General features: G+C 47.3%; 1 protein-coding gene across 2 annotated transcripts in view; it reads right to left on the minus strand.

Annotated features, from left to right (window-relative positions):
• Window positions 1–10,837: 10,837 nt before the first annotated feature.
• THEMIS2 (thymocyte selection associated family member 2) overlaps window positions 10,838–13,513 on the minus strand; it is an 82,482-nt gene continuing 79,806 nt past the window's right edge. For both annotated transcript variants that reach the window (XM_040338046.1, XM_040338045.1), the window contains exon 6: window positions 10,838–12,001. In XM_040338046.1, coding sequence (XP_040193980.1) covers window positions 11,919–12,001 — 83 coding nt within the window. In that variant the 3' untranslated portion in view covers window positions 10,838–11,918. The remainder of the gene's footprint in view (window positions 12,002–13,513) is intronic.

Here is a 13,513-nt window from a genome sequence, read left to right on the forward strand (position 1 = left end):
AAGCATATAGGAGAGGAATGAAAATGTGGAACAGACTCCCTCCAGAGGTGGTTCTGGCCAGCTCAGTAGATTGCTTTAAGAAAGGCCTGGATTCTTTCCTAAATGTACATAAAATAACTGAGTACTAAGATTTGTAGGTAAAGTTGATCCAGAGTAAATCCGATTGCCTCTCGGGGGATCAGGAAGGAATTGTTTCCCCTGCTGTAGCAAATTGGATCATGCTCTGCTGGGGTTTTTGCCTTCCTCTGGATCAACTGTGGGTATGGAGTTGGGTGTATAGGATTGTACTGTGTTTTTTATTTTGTTTTTTTATTTTTTGTGGTTGAACTGGATTGACTTGTGTCTTTTTTCAACCTGACTAACTATGTAACTATGTAAATATGGATACAATTTTAGGAGTTACACGATCACATACCATCTTGTTAAAACTTTGAGATTAACCTCAATTTACAATCTGTTAAGTATGCCAGCAAAAGAGATTTGATAATCCACAGTAACTGGTTGTTTCTTGGTAATGCATGGCTGTCCTTGTTTTTTAAATAAATACTTGGAAAATTACTACATTATGTGGTTCATTCTACCTCCTTCCACATGTGACACTGGGTTTTAGTGTAAGCGGTATCCTGCATAGAGAAAGTCACCCATCCTTCTGTGAGAGATTTAATGCGATTTAAGTCCTCCTGGGCTGTGAGGTCTTGGGCTCTGGTAAACATGTTTCTGTGGTGGTGGCTGGAGCACTGAAGTTGAAGGTGTTTAAATATGCTGAGCTTCAGATGGACCTTTGGAAATCACTTTGGGACTTTTACTGTGGCCTTCTTTTATTAACTATATATTTTACATTTGAGTTTGTTACATTATTGATGGGGTATAAAACAGTGCAACACATTTTTGTATGTTTGCATGTAGTAAAAAATTAGATACAGTAAAACCTTGGATTGCGAGCACAATTTGTTCCGGAAACATGCTTGTAATCCAAAGCACTCGTATATCAAAGCAAAGTTCCCCATAAGAAATAATGGAAACTCAGATGATTCATTCCACAACCATTTATTCATAAGTCCCTCAGTTTATAGTCCATATAAAAAGATTATAGCAATGTGTTAGGTTGTGTACACATAAAATGACCATCCACAAATGGCAGCCTCCACAAGGGGATTAGAAGCAAAATCCAGCAGGAGCTAAAAAGAAGAGAGGCGCCTCTAAGGCCGGGTACACACGGACAAACATGTATGGTGAAAGCGGTCCGTCGGACCGTTTTCACCATACATGTCTGCCAGAGGGCTTCTGTACGATGGTTGTACACACCATCGTACAGAAGTCCGCGCGTAAACAATACGCGGGGCGTGTCCGCGGTGTCGCCGCGTCGATGACGCGGTGTCGCCGCGACAATGACGCGGCGACGTGGGCGGCCCGCCTTTAAAATGCTTCCACGCATGCGTCGAAGTCATTCGACGCATGCGAGGGACGGCGGGCGCCTGGACATGTACGGTAGGTCTGTACTGACGACCGTACATGTCCGAGCGGGCAGAATTCCAGCGGACTGTTTTAAAACAAGTCCAGGAATATTTGTCTGCTGGGAAAAGGCCCGGCGGGCAAATGTTTGCTGAAATTCGGCCCGCTCGCGCCCACACACGACCAAACATGTCTGCTGAAACTGGCCTGCGGGCCAGTTTCAGCAGACATGTTTGGTCGTGAGTATGGGGCCTAAGTGTGGCAACATGGTAACATTTAACCACTTAAGCCCCGGACCAAAATGCAGGTAAAGGACCAGGCCCCTTTTTGCGATTCGGGACTGCGTCGCTTTAACTGACCAGATGCTCATGGGTGGGTTTGATGATGTGGTGGGACATGCTTGTGTGGATTGCGGGGACAACCTGGTGCACGCATCTGCTCATGGTGGATTGTGACATCCCAGCCACGACTCCACTTGTACGCTGAAAAGATCCACTGGCGAGGAAATGCAGTGTTGCCAGTACCTTGACTAGTGGCTGCACTGCGTGTACATGTTGTGTCTGACTGGTGATGTCATCATGCAGGGCTGTGGCTATTTCCAGGATGGCAGCAGGGCTGAATCTGAAGATGCGATACACCTCCGAATCCCCCATGCCAAAGACATTCATGCGCGTTCTGTAGATCCTCTCCCGTGCCCTCCTCCGTGCCTGTAGACACAGTAGTGCTATGACCACGGCTGCCCCTGGCATGTTGGCATACAGATGTGTTGTCCTGCAAGTGTGGTTGCTCAGCTCGTCTGTAACGGGGGTGCTGTAGCTGCTCTCCAGCTGACCTGTGCAAGTCTGGTGCAGAGTTACCCCTGCTTTATGAGGGGTAACTTTAGGCCGAACGTACAGCTTACGCGCACCGCGTGTAGCCTGCGCCGGCCAAACGTATGTTTCTGAATCGCCGTATCTCCCTCATTTGCATATTTGAATATGAAATCAATGGGAGCGCCAGATGTGTCCAGCATAAATATGCACCCACCATACGCCGGCGTAGGAAAGTTACATCGGAAGAAGCCTATTTTCAGACGTATCTAGTTTTGTGGGTACGGCGCATAGATACGACGGCGCATCCGTGGACTTACGCGACGTATCAGAAGATATGTCGGCGTAAGTTCTTTCTGAATCCCGGCCTTTGGGCCATATCCACAAAAGAGATACTCCGGCGTAAGCCGTCGTATCTCTGGTTCTAACTTTGGAACTGATCCTCAGAAGCAGTTTTCCTAAGTTAGGCAGAAGATCCGACATCTGTAAGGGACTTACACTGCCGGATCTTAGGATGCAGTACCGCATCCGCCACTGGGGGCATTTCGAGTCGAAATGCCTCTGCTAGTATGCAAATTAGCACTTAGGGCGATCCTCAAAGCTTTTGTGCCTAGTTTTTTCGCCGTAAGTGTTAGTTTGCCTGGTGTAAAACTAGGGCTGCTTTTACAAAGTGTAAAGTTAGTCACACCTTGTAAAGGCCCATTCAAGCGACGGCATTTGGTATGCATTCCCGAGGGAGAACTCCACGGCAATTTGTAAAATCCAAACCGGCATGGGTTCCCCCCCAGGAGCATACCAGGCCCGTAGGTCTGTTATGGGTTGTAAGGAGACCCCCCTACGCCGAAAAATTGACGTAGGGGGTCCCCCTACAATCCATACCAGACCCGTATCCAAAGCACGCTACCCGGCCGGTCAGGAATGGGAGTGGGGACGAGCGAGCGTCCCCCCCCCTCCTGAGCCGGGCCAGGCCGCATGCCCTCAACATGGGGGGGTTGGGTGCTCTGGGGCAGGGGGGCGCACTGCGGGCCCCCCCACCCCAGAGCACCCTGTCCCCATGTTGATGAGGACAGGACCTCTTCCCGACAACCCTTGCCGTTGGTTGTCGGGGTATGCGGGCGGGGGCTTATCGGAATCTGGGAGTCCCCTTTAATAAGGGGGCCCCCAGATACCGGCCCCCCACCCTAAGTGAATGGATATGGGGTACATCGTACCCCTACCCATTCACCTGTAGGCAAAAAGTAAAATGTAGTAAACACACAACACAAGGCTTTTTAAAATAATTTATTATTCTGCTCCGGATGCCCCCCCTGTCTTCGTTATTAGCTCAATTAGCAGGGGGGGCTTCTTCTTCCGCTCTCCGGGGGTCTTCCACTCTCCGGGGGTCTTCTCCGCTCTCCGGGGGGGCTTCTCCGGACTCCGGGGGGGGCTTCTCCGGACTCCGGGGGGCTTCTTCCATCTTCTCCCCTCTTCCGCTGTTGACTCGGCGAACCCCGGTTCTTCTGCAGCTCTCCGGTGCCTTCTTCTTCAGCGCTGGCTGCCTGCTATGTTTGTGTGTTAGCTCGATTTCAAACAGGCAGCCAGCGCGGTCTTCTGTGGCGTCATCTTCTCTTCTGTTCTTCTCCCCTCTTCCGATGTTGCCTCGTCGCCTGTTGTCGCTGTAATGATGGAAGCGCGCCTTGCATCCCATTTATATAGGCATCACCGTCCCATCATGCTCCGGCAGGTACCCACGTGGTGGGTGCACGTGGGTAGGCACCCACCACGTGGGTACCTACCGGAGCATGATGGGACGGTGATGCCTATATAAATGGGATGCAAGGCGCGCTTCCATCATTACAGCGACAACAGGCGACGAGGCAACATCGGAAGAGGGGAGAAGAACAGAAGAGAAGATGACGCCACAGAAGACCGCGCTGGCTGCCTGTTTGAAATCGAGCTAACACACAAACATAGCAGGCAGCCAGCGCTGAAGAAGAAGGCACCGGAGAGCTGCAGAAGAACCGGGGTTCGCCGAGTCAACAGCGGAAGAGGGGAGAAGATGGAAGAAGCCCCCCGGAGCCCGGAGAAGCCCCCCCCGGAGTCCGGAGAAGCCCCCCCCGGAGTCCGGAGAAGCCCCCCCGGAGAGCGGAAGACCCCCGGAGAGCGGAAGAAGAAGCCCCCCCTGCTAATTGAGCTAATAACGAAGACAGGGGGGGCATCCGGAGCAGAATAATAAATTATTTTAAAAAGCCTTGTGTTGTGTGTTTACTACATTTTACTTTTTGCCTACAGGTGAATGGGTAGGGGTACGATGTACCCCATATCCATTCACTTAGGGTGGGGGGCCGGTATCTGGGGGCCCCCTTATTAAAGGGGACTCCCGGATTCCGATAAGCCCCCGCCCGCATACCCCGACAACCAACGGCAAGGGTTGTCGGGAAGAGGTCCTGTCCTCATCAACATGGGGACAGGGTGCTCTGGGGTGGGGGGGCCCGCAGTGCGCCCCCCTGCCCCAGAGCACCCAACCCCCCCATGTTGAGGGCATGCGGCCTGGCACGGCTCAGGAGGGGGGGGGCGCTCGCTCGTCCCCACTCCCTTCCTGGCTGGCCGGGTAGCGTGCTTTGGATACGGGTCTGGTATGGATTGTAGGGGGACCCCCTACGTCGATTTTTCGGCGGAGGGGGGTCTCCTTACAACCCATAACAGACCTAAGGGCCTGGTATGCTCCTGGGGGGGAACCCATGCCGGTTTTTTCGTTGAAAATTGGCATGGAGTTCTCCCTCTCAGGAATGCATGCTGAGCGACGCTGTCATTTTTTGTTTTAATTATTTGTTTTCCCGGCGCGTCTTTTTTTCACCCGTCGCAACTTTAGTGTCCCGTCGCAATCCACAAAGCCGCCCGGCGTCAATTACGTTCGCGCGATGCACGTCGGGAAAATGACGTCACACGCATGCGCAGTACGGCCGGCGCGGGAGCGCGCCTCATTTAAATTGTAAACGCCCCCCGGAGAGGAGGAACGCCTTACGACGGCGGCACTTAACTTACACGGCTTGAAATTTTTACGTAAGTGCTTTGTGGATCAGGCACTTAGGTAAAAACTTTAAGTCAGTGTAACTTAACTGCTGAAAGTTAAGTTACGCCGCCTGGCTGAGGATTTGGCCCTTTGTTTTTATCTATTTGCTCCTCTTAACTGCATAGACAATTTTCTTGTAAAGGTGTAATTAACCATATAATACTTCTAGATGTTCCTATAATATAGCAAATCAGGGGTTGTAAAGGTTTGTTTTTTATTTTGTAAATAGGTTCCATTAAGCTAGTGCATTGTTGGTTCACTTACCTTTTCCTTCTATTTCCTTTCTAAAAACTTTTTTTCTTTGTCTGAATTTCTCACTTCCTGTTTCTCCTCTGTAAGTTTGCCCCCATCATCCATGGGGGTTAGTCAGCCAGAACAGCTTACTGAGGAGGAACAGGAAGTGAGAACTTCAGACAAAGAAAAGAAAGAAAAAAATCATTTAGAAGGGAAATCGAAGGAAAAGGTAAGTGAACCAACAATGCCCTAGCTTAAAGGAACCTTTTTTAGAAAAAAAAAAAACATTTTACAACCGCTTTAACTTTTTAAGTTCAGGTTCACAAAAAGTAAGTTATTTTTATTGTAAACATTCCTAGAGATTTTAAACATTCAGTGTCATATTGTATGTCCCAGAGAATTTCTTTCCAGTCACAAGTTTACAGGGGTGTTCATGTGGATATCATTATTGTAATGTAGTGACAACTATGGCCCCGTACACACGACCGAACATGTCTGCTGAAACTGGTCCGCGGATCAGTTTCAGCAGACATGTTCGGTCATGTGTACGGCCGATCGGACAGGATTCCAGCGTACATTTGCCCGCCAGACCGTTTTCGAGCGGACAAATGTTTCTAAACTTGCTTAGAAACATGCCCGCTGGAATCCTGTCCGTCGGACATGTTCGGTCGTCTGTACAGACTTACCGTACATGTCCGAGCGGCCGCCATCCCTCGCATGCGTCGAATGACTTTGATGCATGCGTGGAAGCATTGACCTTTCAGCGTCGCGCACGTCGCGGCGACGGCGCAAACACGTCACCGCGCTGTCTGTCCGCGCGGATTGTCTCTCATTTCTATATGATGGTGTGTACAGCCATCATACAGAAATCTCCGGGCGGGCATGTCCGCTGAAAACGGTCCGGCGGACCGTTTTCATCGTACATGTTTGCCAGTGTGTACGAGGCATTACAGTTGTGTGATATTTGTCAGCTGCAATGGAACATGGTTTGTGTATACTTGTAGCCAGAACTCATATTTTAACCACTTGAATACCAGCCGCATGTAAAATGACGGCTTCACAGTGGCTCTGGAAACTCAACAGGACGTCAATTGACGTCCTGGATTCCTCCGGCCACTGGGGGGCGCGTCCCCGAGATGCCGATGCGCGTGCCTGGCGGTCGCGATGTCCGCCAGGCACCCACGATCAGCAGTGACAGAGCAGGGACGTGGAGCTCTGTGTGTAAACACAGAGCTCCACGTCCTGTCAGGGGACAGAGGAGACCGATCTGTGTCTCTTGTACATAGGGACATAGATCGGTCACCTCCCCCAGTCACCCCCCTTCCCCCACAGTTAGAACACACCCAGGCTACACATTTAACCCCTTCCTCACCCCCTAGTGTTAACCCCTTCAATGCCAGTCACATTTATACAGTAATTAGTGCATTTTTATAGCACTGATCGCAGTATAAATGTGAATGGCGCCAAAAATGTGTCAAAAGTGTCCGATGTGTCCGCCATAATGTCGCAGTCCCAATAAAAAAAAATCGCAGATCGCCGCCATTACTAGTAAAAAAAAAAAAAAAATAATAATAATAATAATAATAATTCTGTCCCATATTTTGTAAGCGCTTATTGCGATTTTTTTTTTTCCAAAAATACCAAAAAATTACCAAAAATATGTAGAATAATACGTATAGACCTAAACTGAGAAAAAAATTTTTGGAAAAAAAAATTTGGCTATTTATTATAGCAACAAGTAAAAAATATTGAATTTTTTTTCAAAATTGTTGCTTTTTTTGTTTTATAGCGCAAAAAATAAAAACCGCAGAGGTGATATATGTGCCCGGTATGGAAGTGGTTAATTCCATTACAATTTTGAATCTGATTTTGTTTATGTAGCACTACCTCTGAAGGAGCTGCTGAATATTTTTGGGTGGCATGTTACCTCTATTTCCTCGCCGTCCAGGGTGATGGATGAAAGTAGAGAAAGTTCATGGTCCACACGTTACACTTACATTTTTAAAGATTTATTTGCTGAACTTGTTAGAAGAATAAAAAAAGTGATTGAAAGGTTGGAAGGGTAACCGGTAAATAGGTTCAGGTGCAGTATTTCAATGGGGGAACACTCCTGTTTCCTGCGACACAGCTTTTGTCGCCACTCTAGCCAGAGTGGGTATTGCGCACCCGGATAGGTTTCCCTCACTAGCCTAGTAGCCAGAAAGGCACACGGAATAGGGAGCAGTCTCTGCCACAGACCTTCCCACAAATGGAGACACTTTCGGTCCAAAATCCTTGTAGCACAGGATTCAACACCCGGATCTCTCCAGATTAACTTCTTTCAGAGTGACGAAACTGACAGGCGATCACCATCAAGCCTTTCAGTAAACAGTGCATCCTTCAATGAAGTTCAAGGCCTCCCTTCAGATACCAGCCTCGTGCTTGGTCCTCTCCAAAATAGTTCTTTCATCAAGCGGCTCCCTCCCTCCAGGACGGACAGCACAGGATCACCCTTGAAAACGCAGACCCAATCTGCTTACTGGGCCTACTTAGAAGATCACAACCCCAGACCAACATGATCCGAAGCCAGGATTACAGGAACACGCACCCCTGGCCAGGAGGGCCACACACGGGGTGGTGGGACGACAGACCAGGACCGACGACGACCCCGGACCAATGACCTCTGTTCCTTAAGTACCCCTCCCCAGCATGCACAGCGGGATGATCAACCCCCACTGATTGGCTCCCAGGGAAAATACTCAAATCACCTTGACCTAGCTGCTGCCACCCTTGGCCTGGAGTAGGAACATCACCCCAGGCAAACAATAGTGGTCACTCACAGCACAGCCATGGCTGGAACAGAAGTCAAATTTGCTCAAAATCAGACATGTCTGAGTCAATTAACTCTCAGACTTTCCCCTAAATTTAAAGCAGCGCCAGCCCAACAGGAGCAGGCCGCTATATTTAAATAAAGATTTTATTAAATTGAATCTTGATTGGAATATTTAGCTGCTAAACAACCCCTTGGGGAGAATCATTCTATTTTGCAAGTTTACTGTAATGCTAAATATCGGGCATAGTTCATTGACTATGTAGGAGGAAATTTACTGGATTAATATAGTTGAAATAAAGGTAGGGTAGATATCCTAGTGATTTGGTACATAGAAGTATCAGTTCGTTATCCACCCACCCAGAAAACTAGAATACTAACTTCCATTGGAGTATTTAGGCGTGCTTTTGTTAACCTTTAAAACCTATATTCAAGATTTAATATCTCAAAGATATGATATGGGTTAAATAAGAGTTCTTTTGACCAGAAGTGAAAGCGTTTAACATAATAAACATTTATTTACTATTTACTTATTTATTTATATTACTTTCTATACAAAGTCTAATCTAATACACAAAAACTATCTATAGTCTTAAAAAAGCAGGAAATAGTAGGTTAAAATACAAACATATACATGGAGGAATAAAGAGCATATTCTAAAACAGGGACCTTCATGTCCCATGAGGCATTGTAAAACTCTGACATTCACAGGCATGACTAGGCATTATGGGAATTGTAGTTCCTGAAAAACTGGAGGGCCATAGTTTGAGGACCCCTGCTCTAAAACATTAAAGTACAAGCGTGTGCCGTTCCATGTAAGACAGACCTTTCCCATAGTTACCCTTTAGAACCATCCTTCAGGCTACCCTTTCATAAAGAGAGCTCCCTTCTATCTCTCCTCTGAGTATATCTCTTTATCCTGATACCCCATAGGTTGGCCTAGCTTGGCTCATGATTGGAGGGCTTACTACATAAATCAGCCCCCTTTCTTGCAAGTCCTGGTGACTGTTCTGGCCAGGAGATTTAATTGAATTTTCCCAGGAAGTTAGGTATTGATTACAGGCGGGGCTCCCTTCAATGGATCCTTTGTAGGGAGTGGGTGTAAAACAATGATCAATTGTCTCTCCGTGGTTTGAATATACAAGTCTTGCCTCTGCAATGTCTGCTCTACCAGGCGCTTCTGTAACACCCTTTTGCCCGGCTTTCATAGATGCAAGCCAAATGAAATATATTCATAATTACAATATTTTACAGTTATTAATGGAGATTTCACATAAACCGTTACACGTTGCTGAACGAATCTGTCACATGATATTGTAATATAACCAGTTAAGGGAACCACTATGCTTAGGTTTCAGTTTCTAAGTGCTATTTAAATATTTCCACAAGTTAATACAAGCCTTAAAATGGTTGCTGCACTAAAAATTGCACTCATTGATCTCTTAAGCCTAATACACATCATGTTTTTGTCCCCTATAACCTAGCGGTGTTGAACGGAAAATAAAACCTGACAGCTCCAATCAGAGCTGCTTTACTAACAATCCGATGTTATTACAGCGATCTCTCCCACTGAGCTGTTGTGTTCTGAGAGCGGGATGCCCCCCTGCCAGAACACTCCAGTCAGCGCTCTTAGCCATTGGCTAAAAGCGCTGATCGGAGCCAGTTGGCTACTGGTTTCCAGCATGCACGTTCAACAAAAGCCGACCAAACAGCTGCCATACACATATTGAACTGGTCGATGTTGTCAGACATTCGGCTACTATGCTTTATTAAGAACATACAGTTATTACATATGTAGCGCCCTGCTCCCAATGAGTGGGCGCTATGTGTTAAATTATAGTTGCCTGAGCAGTAGTTTTGGCTCAGGATGATTATTCTAAATTGTTGGTTCTGTTCAGTTCAGTTTAGCTGGGTTGCCCAAGTTTCCCCCTGACGGTAGGTGTTGCTGTCACCACTTGTCATGGTTGGAAAGGCAACAGGGTGGACGTATTGGGTATCTCTCGCTCAGAAGAGGCTCGGGGGGCGTGGTAAACACACTGTGCATTCTGGGGGGGTACTTAAGGGACAGACGCCATTTAGCTGGGTTCGTCTTCTGATCCCGACCTGAGGGCCCTCCTGGCCTCAGGGATGTTGAGCTGTTTTGTAGCCTCGGGGCCGGCTGGCCCCAGGCCTAGCAACGGAGAGTAGGCCCAGGAGTTTCTGGGGCCTACTGATCCAGAGATGGTCCTTCGCTAACTCATCTATGTAAGGAAGCTAAACCAGTGGGATTCAATTAATGGACGTACCCTGGCGAATTTACCTCACTGTGCTGCCAGTCCAGCTGAAAGATTCTTGGCACCGTGAGTCGTGTAACTTTGTTGGAACTATATCGAGTGTGCAGTCGTTACATGATCTTGTGGCAGAAGATTGTGGGACGGCCTGACGACACTCATCAAGTCTGTGGCAGAGACTTTGTCGAGCTTCGCACCAGCTGCTAGGCTGGAGAGAGTAGGCCTATCTGGTGGCTGCTACGATCCAGTGTGGAGCTGAGTTTATCCTCTGGATCTAAGTGGTACCCGTGATCAGCAAAGTGAAAGTGCCTGAGTCTTTCCCTGTCCCTCTACCTTTCTGTTGGAGAACTTTGTTAATAAAACCCGTGAAAAAGACTTTGTGTTGGTGCAGACATTCTTAAAGCGGTTGTAAACCCCGGCCGATTTTTTCTATTTTTGAAATATTATGTTACACAAGGGCATGGCAATGCATATTACATATAACATTTAGAAAAACGAGGCCCGCAAATACCCTTTATCTCCTGTTGTTGTTCTCCCTACTTCCGGGTATTGAAATCGCCATTCTTTGTGCTGTTCAGTGAATCCTTATCTGGCATTACTTCCGCCCTTACGGAGTCCCTGTTCGAAATCTCGCGCGTGCGCCGTAGCGCCGAAACCAAGCCTCAATGTCAATTGCCGTTACCATGTCAACCAAGATACGTGGCAAATGCAAAAGCACTGGCAAGGAGAGGGGGGAGTATCAGAAACAGTAGAAGGATTATAACGCGAGACTTCTCCTCTGTGCGGACAGAGGGGAAGTTCGCTCAGATTCAGTGCCGGAAACAATGAAAATGAAAACCGGACAAACTTTAGATGCCGGTTTTGAGGGTCAAAAGTGCGCAAGCGCGGTGACGTCATTGAAAATAAAAATAAAATTTTACAGGTAAATGTAGCGGTGAGTACACTTTCACAGGCAGTGATCAACTGCCTGTGTTATGGGCTAATTTTTTTAATAATGTAGTCTCCGAGGGTTTACAACCACTTTAAGGACAACTCTTTAAGGACAACCCCTGCAATGAGCGTATGGAACAGTAAGGTAACGGCAGGCCCAAATCTAAACCAGCAGCTCCTACGGGGGTAGTGCTACACATATGAAAGAAAAGTTGCATGGCAGAAAACTCTTTTGTGTAAACAAATACTTCTATGCAATAAATAGGCCATCACACCTTAAGCTGCACTGGAAACTGTTTATAAACTATGGGTTCATTTTTATCTGTGGTTTTGAAGTGCTTTGGTGTGTCTCAAATCCTTTTTCAGTTGGTAATTTCAGTCACAATTTTTAATTGACTCTTCATGTCTTTGTCCAGTTCTTCATAGTCATGATCACTATCGCTGCCTGTGAATAAAATGTGCATAATATATGAGTTAGATATCATGACCCAGGAACATCAGTATAGCACGCTTAATGAATAAATTAACTATCTGTAGAAATATAATACTGTCTTGGTATTACACCCTGGCCATCAACCTTGATATGCTGATCTGTTTAGAGGTAAGGCCTGGTTCACCTAAGCGTGAATTACGATTTGACTTGAGTCGCACAGAATTGCATGACATGGGAAATCTCATTGTTTTCAGGGGTGCCCGTTCACATCAATGCAACTCATAACGGTTCGATTTTGAAATCAGGTTCCTGCACTGCTTTGGTCCAGTTTGCAGTGCATTTAACAAAAGGTCCACGCTGCTCACAAGTGAGCTGGCTCCAACAGCATGATCTCCTCACTGCAGGGTGCTCAAAAAACCCTTTGACAAAGCACAATTCGTGTGCGAAACATGTAAGCCGTTTCTCTCTTGCACAGTGGCGGCCAGCCCATAAAAAAAAACTGGACAAAGATGGTGGATTGCATGCACCCGAGCCCCAGGAGACGATGGAGAACTACAAGTCACAGCAGGTTATACATACAATAAGGCTCTGAGGTGAATGGGTGTGGATTGCATGCACCTGAGTCCCAGGAGACGATGGAGAACTACAAGTCCCAGTAGGTTATAATATAAGGCTCCGAGGTGGATGGGTGTCTGGACATCCATCCACCTCGGAGCCTTATATTATAACCTGCTGGGACTTGTCGTTCTCCATCTTCTCCTGGGGCTCAGGTGCATGCAATCCACCATCTATGGGACTACAAGTCCCAGCAGTGAGAGAAAAACTGGACAAAGATGGTGGATTGCATGCACCTAAGCCCCAGTTCCCCCCCTAAATATGAAAGCTGGAGACGCCACTGAGTGCTATTTACAGGTTGCAGAATGCAGATACGTGCAATTTACAGGTGGGAACCCCTCATTATAGAGGGAACACCTCATTTTTAACAGTGTAATTTTTCAGTTGGTTTGCGCCGATCTGTAAGGCTGCGCTATATACCATATACCTTTATACTCTGTCCTGTAATTCTGGGGCTATATACTCTGTCCTGTGATGCTGAGCTGTATACTCCTGAAACTATGAGTGGAAGCAAGTGGAATACAGGGGACGGAGTAGGTGGATTATATAAGGGGCGTGGCTTGCGAGAAATGGGAGGGGCCAAACATGGAGGGGCGGGGGTTTGCGCCCCCAATCCTAAAACTTCACCAGCCGCCACTGGCCCGAAGGAATGATCAAGCGGTGGAACAGCCGCTATGATTGCTCCTATGGTATAAGGAAATTGCTGGCTGAAAATGCTAATATCTGAATGATGCCTGTAGCTGCAGTTATCATTCAGATATAGCCCCACAAAGCCCAGGATGTCATATGATGTCCTCTGGGCCTCAAGTGGTTAATAATGTCTCTGTGCTCCAGTTGGGGAGATTCACCCTCCAGTTGCCCTGTTTACCATTCCACCAAATCTAGAAGAGAATTTGAGGGGACCTCAAT

Source organism: Rana temporaria, chromosome 2, assembly GCF_905171775.1.
Source record: "Rana temporaria chromosome 2, aRanTem1.1, whole genome shotgun sequence".
Classification (NCBI taxonomy): domain Eukaryota; kingdom Metazoa; phylum Chordata; class Amphibia; order Anura; family Ranidae; genus Rana; species Rana temporaria.